Source organism: Delphinus delphis, chromosome 6, assembly GCF_949987515.2.
Source record: "Delphinus delphis chromosome 6, mDelDel1.2, whole genome shotgun sequence".
NCBI classification, from domain to species: Eukaryota; Metazoa; Chordata; class Mammalia; order Artiodactyla; family Delphinidae; genus Delphinus; species Delphinus delphis.
Genome location: NC_082688.1, coordinates 102089061 through 102103705, shown reverse-complemented (window position 1 = coordinate 102103705; position 14645 = coordinate 102089061). Strand labels below are relative to the sequence as shown.

At 42.8% G+C, this 14645-nt stretch overlaps 1 protein-coding gene across 1 annotated transcript in view; it reads right to left on the bottom strand.

Annotated features, from left to right (window-relative positions):
- LOC132427561 (dedicator of cytokinesis protein 5) overlaps positions 1–14645 on the bottom strand; it is a 110091-nt gene that overhangs the window by 78401 nt on the left and 17045 nt on the right. Inside the window, exons 8-12 of the mRNA XM_060015190.1 lie at positions 11131–11255; positions 9210–9308; positions 7618–7690; positions 5250–5353; positions 4125–4308 (exon numbers count right to left, since the gene is read on the bottom strand). Of these exons, the coding sequence (XP_059871173.1) occupies positions 4125–4308; positions 5250–5353; positions 7618–7690; positions 9210–9308; positions 11131–11255 (585 nt within the window). The remainder of the gene's footprint in view (positions 1–4124; positions 4309–5249; positions 5354–7617; positions 7691–9209; positions 9309–11130; positions 11256–14645) is intronic.

Sequence of the window (14645 nt, the reverse complement as noted above, 5' to 3'; positions counted from 1 at the left end):
CATTTCTGGATTACCAAGAATGACCACCTCTAACCATATTAAATACTATCTAAATGTTATCCAAAGTTGTCCCAATTTACATCACCGTCAGAAGTATGTAAGAATTGGGACTTCCCTGGCGGTCCAGTGGTTAGGACTCTGCGCTTCCACTGCAGGGAGCACAGGTTTGATCCTTGGTTGGGGAACTAAGATCCCACATGCCTTGAGGCCAAAAAAAAAAAGTATATAAGAATTCACACTACTCTGAATGATAATCCCCAAATTTAGGGTAGTGATTACCTGTCGGAAAGGGTTAGGGACCATAACGTTTAAAAACGAAAAGAATGACAAAGAAAACCCCTAAGTTTTGGAGTTACAAATATCTGTTTTCGGACCCAAGTCCACCACTTATGAGTTTCGGCAAAATATTTCACCACCTCAGCTCGGCGCTCTGATCAGTAAACTGAGGTTAATAACGACAACACTGGTGTCTTCCCGTGCTAGGCTGTCGGTGGGTAAAATGAGATGTCTTTGAATGGCCTGGCACAGGTCCACACCTGCAGAGACTCGACTCCTCTCTTCCTCTCCTCTATCCTCACCTTCCATATGGGCCCAGCAACAAAATGATCCCATATACATCAGTCTGTTCTAGTTTTGAAATAATTCATAAAATAACGAAGGTGCCTACAGGCTCTGTTTGTAACAAAGTCCAGTGGCTTTTAACTTTGGAGTCTGAATAGCCCTCCAAAGGCTAAGGAGAAACGCCTTTGGTCATGGCCTCCGAGTGAAAGGAGAACAGCTACCCTCCTCTTGATCAACAAATGCCCTCATAGAGTTGATGATTTATTCATGTTCCTCAGCTTCTTCTTTCTCAGAAGAAACTGAATTGAAACTGAAAGCAAACACACTTATTATCTGTCACTGGGAATGCCCCATTTTCTCTGATGCCCACGATGTCACCTCATCTTCCCCAAATCTGTCCCCTCTTCCTACCCCCATCCAGGTTGACAGTAGGTCACCCCGCTCTGGTTTAGGTGAGTTTGCTTCTTTAAGTCTTCTTTGGGACAGGATATTCTTGGAGACTTTTTTTTAAAAGTATGTTGAGTGTTTTTGAGATCTAAACACTAGGAAGGGGATGACAACAAATGGAAGAGGACAGTTCTACCCGATGGAAGTTTCTGTGATGATGGGAATGTTGCAACCTGTGCTGTCCAGTAGGAAAGTCACCAGACACAGAAAACCACTGAGCACTCGAAATGGGGCGAATGCAACCAAGGAACTGCAGTCATACCTTCACTTGACTTTAATTAATTTAAATTTCGCAAGCTACATAAGGCGCGGGACAGCACAGGTTTGGAACATTTAGAAGATGTGTGATGTTGGTATCAGCGCATCAGGTTGAGTACTGCTACCTGTCAATAAGCTTCCTAAAGTTTTGCCTGGGAGATAATAAACAATGTAACAATATGGTTATCTCTAACCATTATCTCTACTAAGTTAATTTTACAAACTTTTATTACTTGTTTTCTTCAAACCTAGTCTCTAGGAAGGATAATCTACTAGATGTTTGGTAAACGCTGTCTCTTTCGAATATCCCTTTAGAGCCCCAAAAGTACATCGATGCTTTCTCTCATCTACCATCAGAGCTAAAAAAAAAAAAAAAACTTTGACATTTCCTAGTTAAAAATTTGGAAAACACCAGAAAGAATAAAGAAAATAAGAACTATCATCCAAACTTTTAATTATTTTTAGCCTTTTGCTGTGTACATATAATAATGATGATGATGACAACAGCTAATACTCGTGTAGTGTTTACAATGTGCTACACGTTGCTGCTTTGCTTCTACTTATTTTAATTTACTTCGTCCTTCGAAATAAATACTATCATTACTCCCATTTTAAAACTGAGGAAGCCAAGTCACAGAGAGATCAAGTGACTTGCCCAAGATGAACCAGCTGGTAAGTGGCAGGGCTGGGATCTGAACCCAGGCAGTAAGCTCCAAATTATCCTCATATATTTAAACAAAACTGGGATTATACTCTACATAGTGTTAACATTTTCCCATGTCTTTGACTGTTTTGAAATACATTTCACAGCTGCATATATTTTATCATTTAATAACCTTATATACTTGAACCTGACCCCAACTATTGGACATTTAGACTCTTTGCACTGTTCCCCTATCATGAATCACAGGGAAACATCCTCATATATAAATCTTTGTGCACATCTCCCATTGTCTAGTTAGGTTCAATTTCTAGGAGTCACAGTACTGGGTCAAAGGGTCTGAATACATTTAAGATCTTTGGGGCTTCCCTGGTGGCGCAGTGGTTGAGAGTCCGGCTGCCGATGCAGGGGACACGAGTTCGTGCCCTGGTCCGGGAAGATCCCACACGCCGTGGAGCGGCTGGGCCCGTGAGCCACGGCTGCTGAGCCTGCGCGTCCAGAGCCTGTGCTCCGCAACGGGAGAGGCCACAACAGTGAGAGGCCCGCGTACCGCAAAAAAAAAAAAAAAAAAAAAAAAAATCTTTGATACACCTTGTAAATCATCTCCCATAAACATTATACTACTTAACCCCGTATCGGCAGTTTATTTATGTTTACTTTCTCCCTAACAAGGGTTATATCATTGATACCGTTTTCTCGTGGCTTCCATAAAGCTCAGAATGCCTTCTGGCTTAACTTTGTGTTTTGTTTGTTTGTTTGTTTGTTTTACTAATTTATAGACTTTATTATTTTTTTGAGCAGTTTTAGGTTCACAGAAAAATTAAGCCCAAAGTACAGAGAGTTACCCTATACCCCTTCAAGGCTCCAGGGTTTCCCCTATTGTTAACATCCTGCATTACTGTGGTACCTTTGTTACACATGATGAATCAACACTGATAAAGATTATTAACTGAAGTCCATCGTTTAAGTTAGGGTTCGCTCTGTGCAGTATGCTGTGGCTTTTGACACATGTATAAAGACGTGCATCCACGTACCCATCAGGGTATCATTTAGTAAACAGTTTTACTGCCCTAAAAATCCCCCGTGCTCTGCCTACTCAGCCCTCCTTCTCTCCCCGAGCCCTTTGTAACCACGGATCTTTTCACGTTTCCATAGTTTTGTCTTTTCTCTGGCTTAATTTTTGGTGCCTGCTTTTACTTTCCCATGTGTAACAGCACTGAACCTCACTCTGTTGAGTCTATTCAGTGGTCCAAGTTGAAATACTATCCATATTCTGTACGCAACCAAGATTCATCAAAATAAACAATACTGACCCGTTCTAAAGATCAAGCACATGCTATGTGATCCTTGAGTGGACCTTGTATCTCAGCTGTTTTGTCTACCTTATCACTTCCCTAAGGCAGAGCCCCCAAATCTTCTCAGAGGTCCAAGGGACTGATCCTCCACATAGCACAGGGGACAAAGAATTTCTAAAGCAAGTCCCCGAAGCAGCTATTTCCTGGATCACTACATTCAGCAGGACTCCTTACAAATGACATAGGTTAAAAGAATAAGAAGCTGTTATTGGCTATCAAATGTCATGATATACACAAGAGAAGTGAAAATTGCTATCAGATTTCGTGAGGGGACAAAATGAAGCCGCATTTGAACTCTTCAGCTGATGTTATGGAAAATCTGACTGCTTGGGGAAAAAAATCGAGAAAGAGGAATCTATATGGGGGACAGACGGAATGCTAACAGGAAACCCTCCCTGCTCTTTGCCATACCTGCTTGGACAGGAGACTGATGTTCCTCTGCCAGTATCCTACCCTTACTACCAACACTTCTTGTTATATACATCATACAGAGCACAGTATTAGAGTTCTTTCCTGCCTTGAAGGAAGGAAACGTAAGACTTTCGAAATTCACAGCCTCTGTTAATGAATACATTTATAGGTTTTACCCTATTTAAAAACCATCAAAATGCTTTTCATTCTAGTGGAAAGATAGACAAAGAAGCCTCAGGAAGAGCTTTAGCTATCTAATCCGTCCTACCCAGAAAACATCACGTGAAGAGCAGAGAGAAGAATCCAGATAGCCCAGGACCCTACCTCAGAAGACACAGCCCCACAGCGTCCAGTCCCCTGAGTCTAACAAAGAAGCCTAGGAGGACCAAAGAGAAAACTCATTCTGGTGTCACCGAGGTCAGCACACCTACCGTTCTGAGTGAGCTTTGTGGAGCAGATGAGGGTGGCGATCTGAAAGCTATCTTTCGTGCTATCCTTGTTTGGCGTAAAGTTGCCTGGGGTTTTGGATGCCTGGAGCTCCTTTTCTTCCATCTCCACTTTGGTTCCAGGCAGGGTCAGGTAGAATTTAGCATCTTCCATTTTCTTGTTGTCACCCTGCAAAGGAAGCATGTTAGGGACACCAAGTGGTGGACAAAATCTCTTACGTGCAAATAAAATAGTATCTATCACGAGCGCAGTGTATTTTATCAAATTAGATCCCTTCCAACTCCGAGATACTGGGATACTGTCCCAGAGTTTGAGTCCAGAAATAATTTCAACATTGAATGAAAACAGAATAAGTTATGAACGAGAAGTCAACATTCTAGTCTCTGCTATAAGTAAATACATAAAGAATAAGGTTGGATTTCACTTTCTTGAACATGTAAATGGTCACAATGATACTTCACTGGGTCCTTTGAGAAGAAATAGCTTGCCATGGCTTCCAACACTATTTTTGAGCTCAGGAGCTGCTAAGGGCAATACACATCAAGTGGACTCATCTCAAAAAAGCTACCAACCGTGTGAAAAGCCTCCTGGATACTGTTGGACAAATGAGATCTTCCCAACATCTGCTTTCTGCTCTAAAATCTCAGTGGAAGCGATAGCTCTGCAGCAGTTAGAGGGAAGAATAAGGACACAGCTGATAGGAGAGGAAAGGAGGCCACAGAACGGAGAAGTGGTGCCTGGCTCGCGCTGATATGAAAACCACATCCTACCACATCCACCACACTCTAACCCAGCCCAACAGTGCAACTATCAGCGCTCCACACAGGCTGATGCAAAGAGCAGAAGAACAGCCCTTGACTGTTCACCTCCACGGACGCCATTTGCACAACAGGGAGGGACCATCACTTAAAAGACTAAAGGGATGGGAGACCATGCAGCTGGTGTGACCACAGTCCTCCGGGGTTCTAGACTTGAAGGGGCAAACATGTACAGCCCGAGAGACGTTTCTGATATTTGTACACGTAAGTCTGAAAGGAGCTTGCAGAACCAATTTCAGGGGGAGTAACTATGTCCTTAGTCACTTTCTAAGGCTCCTTCTTTAGCACCACCTTATAAAGCACCAGATCATGCCTCCCGTCCTGCAGGGTGGTGCCGTCCGGGTTCATCAGCTTCACGAAGGCCACCCCGAAGGCTCGTTCCGATTTATCTCTGGCTGAAAAGACAGGAATACGTGTCTGAGCAGGGCAGGGAGATACCAGGGGCTGACGGCTATGAGAGCTGATGGCACATTTTGCTCTGGGGTTTGGTGTTCAATCGTGCTATAACCAACACAGTTGAGTGAGCCCCAATAAGCCATATGTACTGTCCACGTCACAGACCCCTTGAAGGAAACAGTTCCCTGACTGAAATCTTCTGGTGCCCCCAAGTATGCTCCTTTTCCTCTATTTGTGAATGAATGACATCAGTATCGACTCGGTCACCCAGATCAGAACTGTGGGTGTTGACGCTGACCCCACCCCCGTGCCAGCTCGGCGTCCTGAGCGCCTCTGGAGGCTATGCCTTTTCTCTCCATCCCTGCTGTTCCCACCTGAGGCCAGGCCACCCTCACCTCTTCCCTGTATTCCCACAAGATCTTCATAACAGATCTCTCTGTCTCCAGCTCTTCTCCACCCTTTGGGGATCTCCAAAATCAAATCTAACCAAGTCAACTGCCCTGCTCCAAACCTTCCCATGACCTACCTCGCTACTGCTGTTCTAAGACAGACTCCGTAAGTATTTTGTTTATTATCTTCCAAGGCTTGTGATGCCATCTAAGATCTCTGTTCCTCTCTTCTTTCCAAGATAGTAGCCCTGGTGCCAGGAGAGGCGGATATGTGTGTCCGGTGGCATTTGGGGGAGGAGGGTCCAGCCTCCTGAGGAAGCCAAGGGCCTCTCTCCTGGTCTTCAGGTGTTAGCCTCTGAGCTCACCATGTCCCCTGCTTCAATGTCTATGGCTGGGGTGACTCATGGCCTGTTCTCAGCACAGGCACACCTCTGAGGTCTGCTGTGACTCGTGTTACCCAGATTGGCTGAGCACAGGATCATACTACAGTTTGTTCATCTGTTCTCCTGTTGACGGCCAATTTGGGGGTACCGTGACTAACGCTGTTATAAATATATAACACCAACACCACCCACACAGCATTCTTTAATGGCTCCTCCATAACAGAGTTCAAAAGAACCTTCATCTTTCACGATCTGGCTCTAGCCTGCCTGGAATCAGACCACTGACAGGTCAATCCAGGAACTTACTAGCCCTGTGACCTTGGGCACATACCTAACATCTCTGTGCCTCAGTTTCTTTACATATAAATGTGGATTAAAATGTGTATGGGTCTTACTGATTACTGTAGATACTAAACAAGATGGTGTATAAATAGAGCTTCGCATAGTGTCTGGTACAAACTAAGAGCTTGATGAATGCTAGCTTAGTGTGATGGAGAACTGTACGAAATTGCTGATAATTGACTATCTGCTGATACTTGACGATCTGATACTGACCTACAAAAATGGCAATTTCAGATGGTTCGATCTAATATCATGATAGCTCCCACTTTAGCCCTACCGAGCTCACTTTGCTTTTCAAACACATTTCTCCACCAGCACCCTTCACTGGGCTAACTTCTGCTCACCTTCAAGTCTCAGCTAGGATGTAGGAAACCTTATGCGTAAATCCCCAGGCAGGCTTAGGCGCTGTGCTTACTCCTTGATGGTCGTTGCTGTAACACGTATCACGTTGATCTGAACTTCATCACCTGTTTTCTTGCTCATCTTTCTAACTAGACCACAGAGACTTTTCAGAGCAGTGACTGTGTCCTATTTGCTGTCATCTACCCAGGGCCTGGCCTGCAGTCTGGTAGGTAGATGGCATTCAAAAAATTCAGTTTGGAAGGAAGGACTGCATTTTTATGCAGTGCTGAATGAGAACAACACTTCCAGAAATGTTAGGATCAATCTGAAAATAATCAATATTCTCCTCTGTTCACACCTTAGGAAAGTCAACTTATAAACTGTGATCTGAGACTTGAAACAGTTCTTTCATGAAAAAAAATAATTTGGGAAACAACAGATCGAACAGTTCTCTTGCTTCAGGATTTCTCAGCAATGTGGCAACATACACAGTGAATGTCTAAGAGGGAGACATAATATACAAGCACTTTCTATCCCTGTTCAACTGGGAAACTCTTTTTGTCAGACAGCATCTATTAGCACTGTAGAACCTTAGCATTCATAGAGCACATTTCAGGGAAATTCTGATATACAATGATAAACACAGATCTTGGAAGCCTAGAAAAATTCATTTTAAGATTTCCTTAGCTTCACTGAATCTTGAACTAAAGATGCCAAGTATCTCATTCTGCAGACCCACAAAAGCACTGTCAAGCAAGAGTAAACACTGTTTTGACTGAAACGTGTCGTCGACCTCCTAATACTCACATTCCTGAGATGACCGGTGTCGGAAGGTAAATCTTATATGGCAGCGAGCGACTTCTTCTATAGCAATGGATACCTGCACAATAATGAGGACTATCAGTACAGTCCCCTGCACTCACAGTTCGTTTTATAAAATGAGGCACATTTTAGTATCCGATCACAGGAGTAATTCCTAGAGAGTGAGATTTGGTGTAGGGTTTCGTTCGAAGGAGATTTAGCTCTTTTTCAAAACCCAAAGGATCTCAAGAGAAGATCATCTTGGCTGTTCATCATAGATTCTGAAAACGGAGACATTCCAAATTTCTAGTGCTTTCTCAAGTGGGAAGCAGGAGATACTTCAGGGGGAAGAGATCAGTACTTTCAGGTCTGTGTGCAAGACTGCAAGGTGTACATGGATATGTTAATAGTTAGGGCCTATAACAGAAGGAAAAGATAAAATACTGGGGACAAGGAAGCTTTTTTTTTTTTTTTTGCTGCTTACATATACAGAAGAGATGGGGAAACAGAGGCATGGAGCAACGTACAGAGCAGAGAATTTGTAGCAAATAGTTAAATAAATTATGGCATGATTATATAATGGAATATTATGCAAGTATCTAAAAATATACTTCTGAAGGCTTTTTAATGCCTCAAGAGAGTTTGAAAAGGCACAATATAAATTTGTCTGAATGGCATGATCCAAAACCTATGAAGTATATAAAATTGTGGAAAACGGTTACTTCGGAATTAAGATATTAGTGCAACTTTTTTTTTTTTTTTAGTTTTCTACGGAGAGCTCATAAAACCTTGACAATCAGAAAAAGCCGATGTGGATTAAGAACAAGGTCCTACTGTATAGCACAGGGAACTATATTCAATATCCTGAAGTAACAACCATAATGGAAAAGAATATAAAAAAGAATGTATATATATGTATAACTGAATCGCTTTGCTATACAGCAGAAATTAACACAACATTGTAAATCAACTGTGCTTCAGTAAAAAACCAGAACAACAAAAAAGGAAAGAGTTGATGGAGTCTGGGGCTCAGAAGAAGTGGAATCCAGTTTAGGCTCCAATACGAGCAGCTAGAGGAACTTGGTCACTTCACTTCTCTGAGTGTCAGTTATGTCATCAGAAAATGGGCTGCTGCAACTCGGACCATTTGTCGCAGAGCTACTGTGAGGCTCACGCGAGCGGACTGATCTCGAGAGCACTTTGGAATTTGTAAGACACATATTTAAATTGAAAAGAAGCCCAGCTAACTTGATTAGAGGCCAAGAAGGAAAGATATGTTAGGAAACTGCTTGCACACTGTGAAAATTTCCAGTTGGTTCTGGACCATCTTGGCAGCCTCTTACATCATTACAACATCAAGTTTCTCTCTTCCAATTTCAACACGTTTACGAACGAGAATGTTACTTAAGGTTTCTGAAGTTTACGAAAGAGACATGAGCTTCTGCAGAGCTACGACGATCAATTCATTTCTGATTGCACACCACAGGCAACCTATCTAAAACTTCAGGATAAAGGAGGAGCGATTTGTGGGTAAAAAGAAGAAAGGAAGCTAAACGAGGTTTCATATATGATAGGGGTTACTGATGACACATTCTCACCTTGACAGTCTCATACCAACAGGGCTGCTTGACTTGGTAATAGACCACTGATTTGTACTCGGAAATGCCTTCGTATCCAGCACCAGGATGAATTGCTTTCTTCAGATGGAAAGAAAAAATTAGGAGGGGGTAGTAATATCTAGAACACTAAGGGTATTCCACATGGCCAGCACATGCCTTACACTGGCATACATAAGCTGATTACATCTGGGGGTGAACAGTAGAGTGAGAATGAGTTTCCAAGAAAATATGGTATATACATATACACAATGGAACACTACTCAGCTATAAAAAAAGAATGAAATAATGCCATCTGTAGCAACATGGATGGACCTAGAGATTACCATACTAAGTGAAGTAAGTCAGACAGAGAAAGACAAATATCATATGATATCACTTGTATGTGGAATCTTAAAGAAAATGATACAAATGTACAAAACATTTCTATTTACAAAACAGAAAGACTCACAGACATAGGAAACAAACTTATGGTTACCAAAGGAGAAAGGTAGCGGGGAGGGATAAGTAGGAAGTTGGCATTGACATACACACACTACTATATATAAAATAGATACACAACAAGGACCTACTGTATAGCACAGGAAACTATACTCAGTATCTTTTAATGACATATATGGGAGAAGAATCTGAAAAATAATATAGATAGATAGATGCATGGATGGATAACGGAACCACTTTGTTGTACGCCTGAAACTAACACAACATTGTAAATCAACTACACTTCAATAAAAAAAATAATTAAAAAAAAAGAACGAGTTTCTAGCACTTTGAGGGTCCAAGTGTCTCAATGTGTAATAGCTAAGGCACCCAGCACAAGCTTAACATTCCTCTTTGCTGGAACTTTTCTTCTCTCTTCCATCCCAGCCATACACTGTCCTTTCTTTCTTTCTTCTTTCCTCTCTCAGGGAACAGAGGCCGAGAGGGTGACCGGGAGCTCCAGCATGTGTGCAGACACACTGCTGTGTGAGGTCCTGTCTATGCTCTGCTTTAAGGACCTGGTGTAGGTGTGGCATGTTCGCTAGAACTTGGGGTTGTGTCTCTTCCTAGAAATGAACCACTTAGTTCAGTAGCATCAGGCCTCCATGGGGGCCCTTCCAAGCTAGTTAGCAGAGCCGTGAAGATGCGTACTTGAACTCCTGGGGCAAAAGGACTCTCTCAACAGCACAAAGAAATCACTCCCGTACCGTGGCCCACAGCATTCTGCTTATCCCTCAATGCAGAAGACAACTTAGTCAACTGATTCCTTGGAAGATGATCATATCCATGGGGAAGTGCAGGGGTTGTGTACTCGGCTGTGCCCCCCGCCGTGAGGGACTCAGTGAATGGGGTGCATTCCGAAGCAGGTAAGTATGGCTCATACAAGAGGAGCCAGATGTCAGCTGGGACAATGAAAGCCTCCCCCTGCCTCTCCTTCTCCTTGATGTCAGAATGAAGAGTCACTTCTGTTGGAGGAAGGCAGGACACCTGTGTCCGTTCCCAGTGCCACCACTAAGTCCTGTGCTTCCCTGAGAAAACAGCTTCTCCTTTCTGGGCTGCAGTTTCCCGATTCCAAAACTAAAGAGCGTGGTAGTTGACCTCGAACCAAGAGCCCTTCTGGTGTAACAGCTCTAACAGGCGCATCTCTGCTGGTTTAGCTCACCCAGGGGGAGGGCGTGTACACCTGAAATCCCTGATGGCTTAAGGTCTTTCTCAGCACAGGAGAAATCAGGAAAACAAGAGTCTACATGAATTTATTACTACAATTGGTGATTGCTAATCACAAACTTTAACAGGTTTCCTATTCTTTCCTTGTGAAACACCAAATGTGCTCTACAGTGGAGAACGATTTACATCACGCGCCAAGTCCTGTTGTTGTAAAGGAGCGTGTGACGGCGGCGGGACTGCTGGGGACACCACGTACCTCCAAGAGCCTGCCCTCCTCATCAAACACAGACATGGTCACCTCCACGTTCTTCGGTGTCTTCTTTTTCCCTTTGTCAAACTCCCCATGGATCAGGGTGACGTAAATATCATTCCGAACATCTCCTGCAACGTGACAACCCAGCCTGTGAGTGGTGCTGTGTGGAGTCATTTTTAAATTTCAGGATGTAATAAGATGCAAATTATAAGTAAAATATAAAATGTTCTGACTTGGTAATAAACTATTCATACAGCAGAAGTTTCTATGTGTATTGTTCCCTGTCGCTTACCTCATTCTACCTCTCTCTATATATCACAGTGTCTGGAGTACAGTTTAGTGTCTATCAGCAGATGAATGCATAAAGAAGATGTGGTGTGTACACACACACACACACACACACACACACACACACACACACACACACACACAAAATGGAATACTACTCAGCCCGAAAAAAGAATAAAATTTTGCCATTTGCACCAACATGGATGGACTTGGAGAGTATTGGTGAAATAAGCCAGACAGAGAGAGACAAATACTGCATATCACTTGTATGTGGAATCTAAAAATTAAAACAAACTAGTGAATATAATAAAAAAGACACAGCCTCACAGATATAGAGAAAAGCTAGTGGTTACCAGTGGGCAGAGGCAAGAGGGGAGGGGCAAGATAGGGGTAGGGGAGGAAGAGGTACAAACAACTATGTATAAAATAAGCTACAAGGATATATTGTATAGCACAGGGACTATAGCCAATATTTTATACTAACTATAAATGGAATATAACCTGTAAAAATTGTGAATCACTGTTGTACACATGAAACTTACCTAAGATTGTACCTTAACTATATTGCAATAAGAAAACATGAGCAATGATTTATCCATAGGGATATTCACTGTGATATTGTTTGTGAATGTGAAAACTTGGAATCATCCTCAATTTCCAACCACAGAAACAGCTGAATAAATTATGGTACAATAAAATGAAATAATATTGATTTACTCACTTAAAAAATGGACTGAGCATCTACTCTGTACCAAGCACTGTGCTAGGTGTTTGGGAAACGACGGTAAGCCATGCACCAGCCTTGCTCTCATGCAGCTGTAAGTCTGGTGGGCAAGAGAAGCATTCTCAGACAATCACCTGATGAAATGCATCATTACAAAAGAAGGGAAAGGCCAGGCTCGGTGAAAGCATCACACTAAGTCCCAACCTTGTTTGGAAGGTGTGGGAATCTCTCCTTTGAGCTGATATCGGAAGAGGGAGAGAGAATAGCATGTACAAAGGCCCGGAGGTAGTAGATATATGATGGAAGTCTTCAAGTGAGGGGAAAGCTGTGGTGAGATGAGGCTAGAGACAGACATAAGACAAGTCTCCCCGAGGCCTGCAGGCCAAGTGAAGAATTTATACCTTCATCCTAAATATAAACAGAAGTCATGTTTTCAGCAAGGAGGGAGTGGGACGAAATCAGATAGGCATTTATAAAAGATCATTCATGCTATAGTGTGGAGAATGAGGCAGAAAGAGCAGAAACAGGAGAACCAGTTAGGAAGCTCTGGCACTTGTCCAGGGAATTGATGACAGTAGCTACAAGTTGGGGAGCAGTAACAGGATGGAGAAGAGGGTGGCATTGAGAGGCCTTTGAAAGGGAAAGTTGGCAGGTCTCCTCCATTAATTTTGTGTGAGATGTAAAGGAAAGGAGTGTCAAGGGTGATCCTCAGGCTTCATGTTTGTGCAGCTGGATGGATGAGGGGCTGTTCTCTTAGATAAAACACAACAGAAGAGTCAGGTCTAGAGGCCCAGGATGACAAGTTCCAAATGTGGATTTTGAGTAAGAAATAAACAAGGAGAAGAGTGATCCAATGGGAAGAGGACCCACTCAAGTCCTGAGGCAGGAAGCAGCTGGATGGATGGTTGTGGAGTTTAAAGGAAGGGTCTTGGGCCTAGAGATGTGGATTTGGAGGCAACTAACACACAGAAGCAAAGTAAGTGGAAGAGATCCACCAAGGGAGGGAACAGAGGGGAGAAGGAAAGGGTCCTGTTACAGATTGAATTGCGCCCCTCCCCCCAAATTCATATGTTAAAGAGGTGAATAAAGTCAAATGAGGTCATATGGCGGGTCCTAACCCAATATGACTCGTGCCCTTATAAGAAAAGATTGGGACACAGACACGCAGACTGAGGGGTGATGGTGTGAGGTCACAGTGGGAAGGGGGCCACCTGCAAACCAAGGAGAGAGGATTCAGAAGAAACAACCCTACAGATACATTGATCTTGGACTTCCGGCGTCCGGAACTGTGAGAAAACAAACTTCCGCCATTTAAGCCACATGGCCCGGAGTATTTTGTTATGGTATAGCTCAAGCAAACTAAGACAGGGCATAAGGACCAAAGACCGAGGAGCTCCAACATTTAAAGGTGAGGTCGAAGATGCTCAGGTGGCAAAGGATTCCTGGGAGAGGCCTCAGGGGGATGGGGAAAAAGAGGAGTGTGTGGGATCACAGACAGCGAGGGGGAACATTTCACGGAGGGAGTGGTCAACCCGGTCACATACTGGCCCAAGGTGACCATTACGCTAAAAATATCCAGCGGATTTGATGACACTGTAATCTTTGGTGACTAGTGACAGCCATTCCAGACAGGATAGAGGGAGGCTGGCAGGTGAGGAAACAGAGAGTATATAATCTCTTCCAAGAATTTAGCTATAGGAGAAAGTGCAGGAGAGGGAGAAGTTTAAGATGAATCTGCAGCCTGTTTCAATGATGATGAGAGGGAGCCCAGCTGAGGGATGTGAGCCCAGATCTTATATTCCTCAAACCTGGCCGATTACCAGAATCCCCCGCAGAGTCCCGGTCATACAAACTGCATCAGAGTCTCTGGAAAAATCTGGGAATCGGTATCTTCGTATTTCCCAGGTGATCCTGATTGGCTGACCCAAAGATTAGCATATTTGGGAACCATCATTCGAGATGATTTTTAAAGTCTGTTAATAGCCCTGGAAGTTTATGAACCAATACTACTGAATAGAAAGAATCTTTCCAAGCCAGATTTCCAAGATAAATGCACTTTGTCCAAAAGATAAACTTCTCTATTTTCGTTTTTCAGATTTCGGTCTTGCTGTAGCAATAAAACTGCCTTCAGTTATAGGAAGAGTATCAATACTTATTTTTATAAACAACAAGAAGACAAAGCATTTTCCTAGAATGTTGATGAATAGGTATTAGGGTGAAATGGCCCTGGAAGGGATGAAGTAGGCAGATGAAAAACTACTTTTCATGAGAAAAGAAGAAAATGATAATCTCAATTTTAGAACCCTTTCATTCATTCCACAAATATACTTTTAATACCCACCATGTACAGAAATGTGTGAGGCATCAAATTATTACTGCTCCTTAATTTCCCAAAGGAGAAACAAGATCTTGTATTAGTTTAAAAGAACCTGAATTTTTATGCAATAAACAGCTTGGTTTTTGAGAATTTTTCTAACATGCCAAAGATTGTTTATTCATATATTCT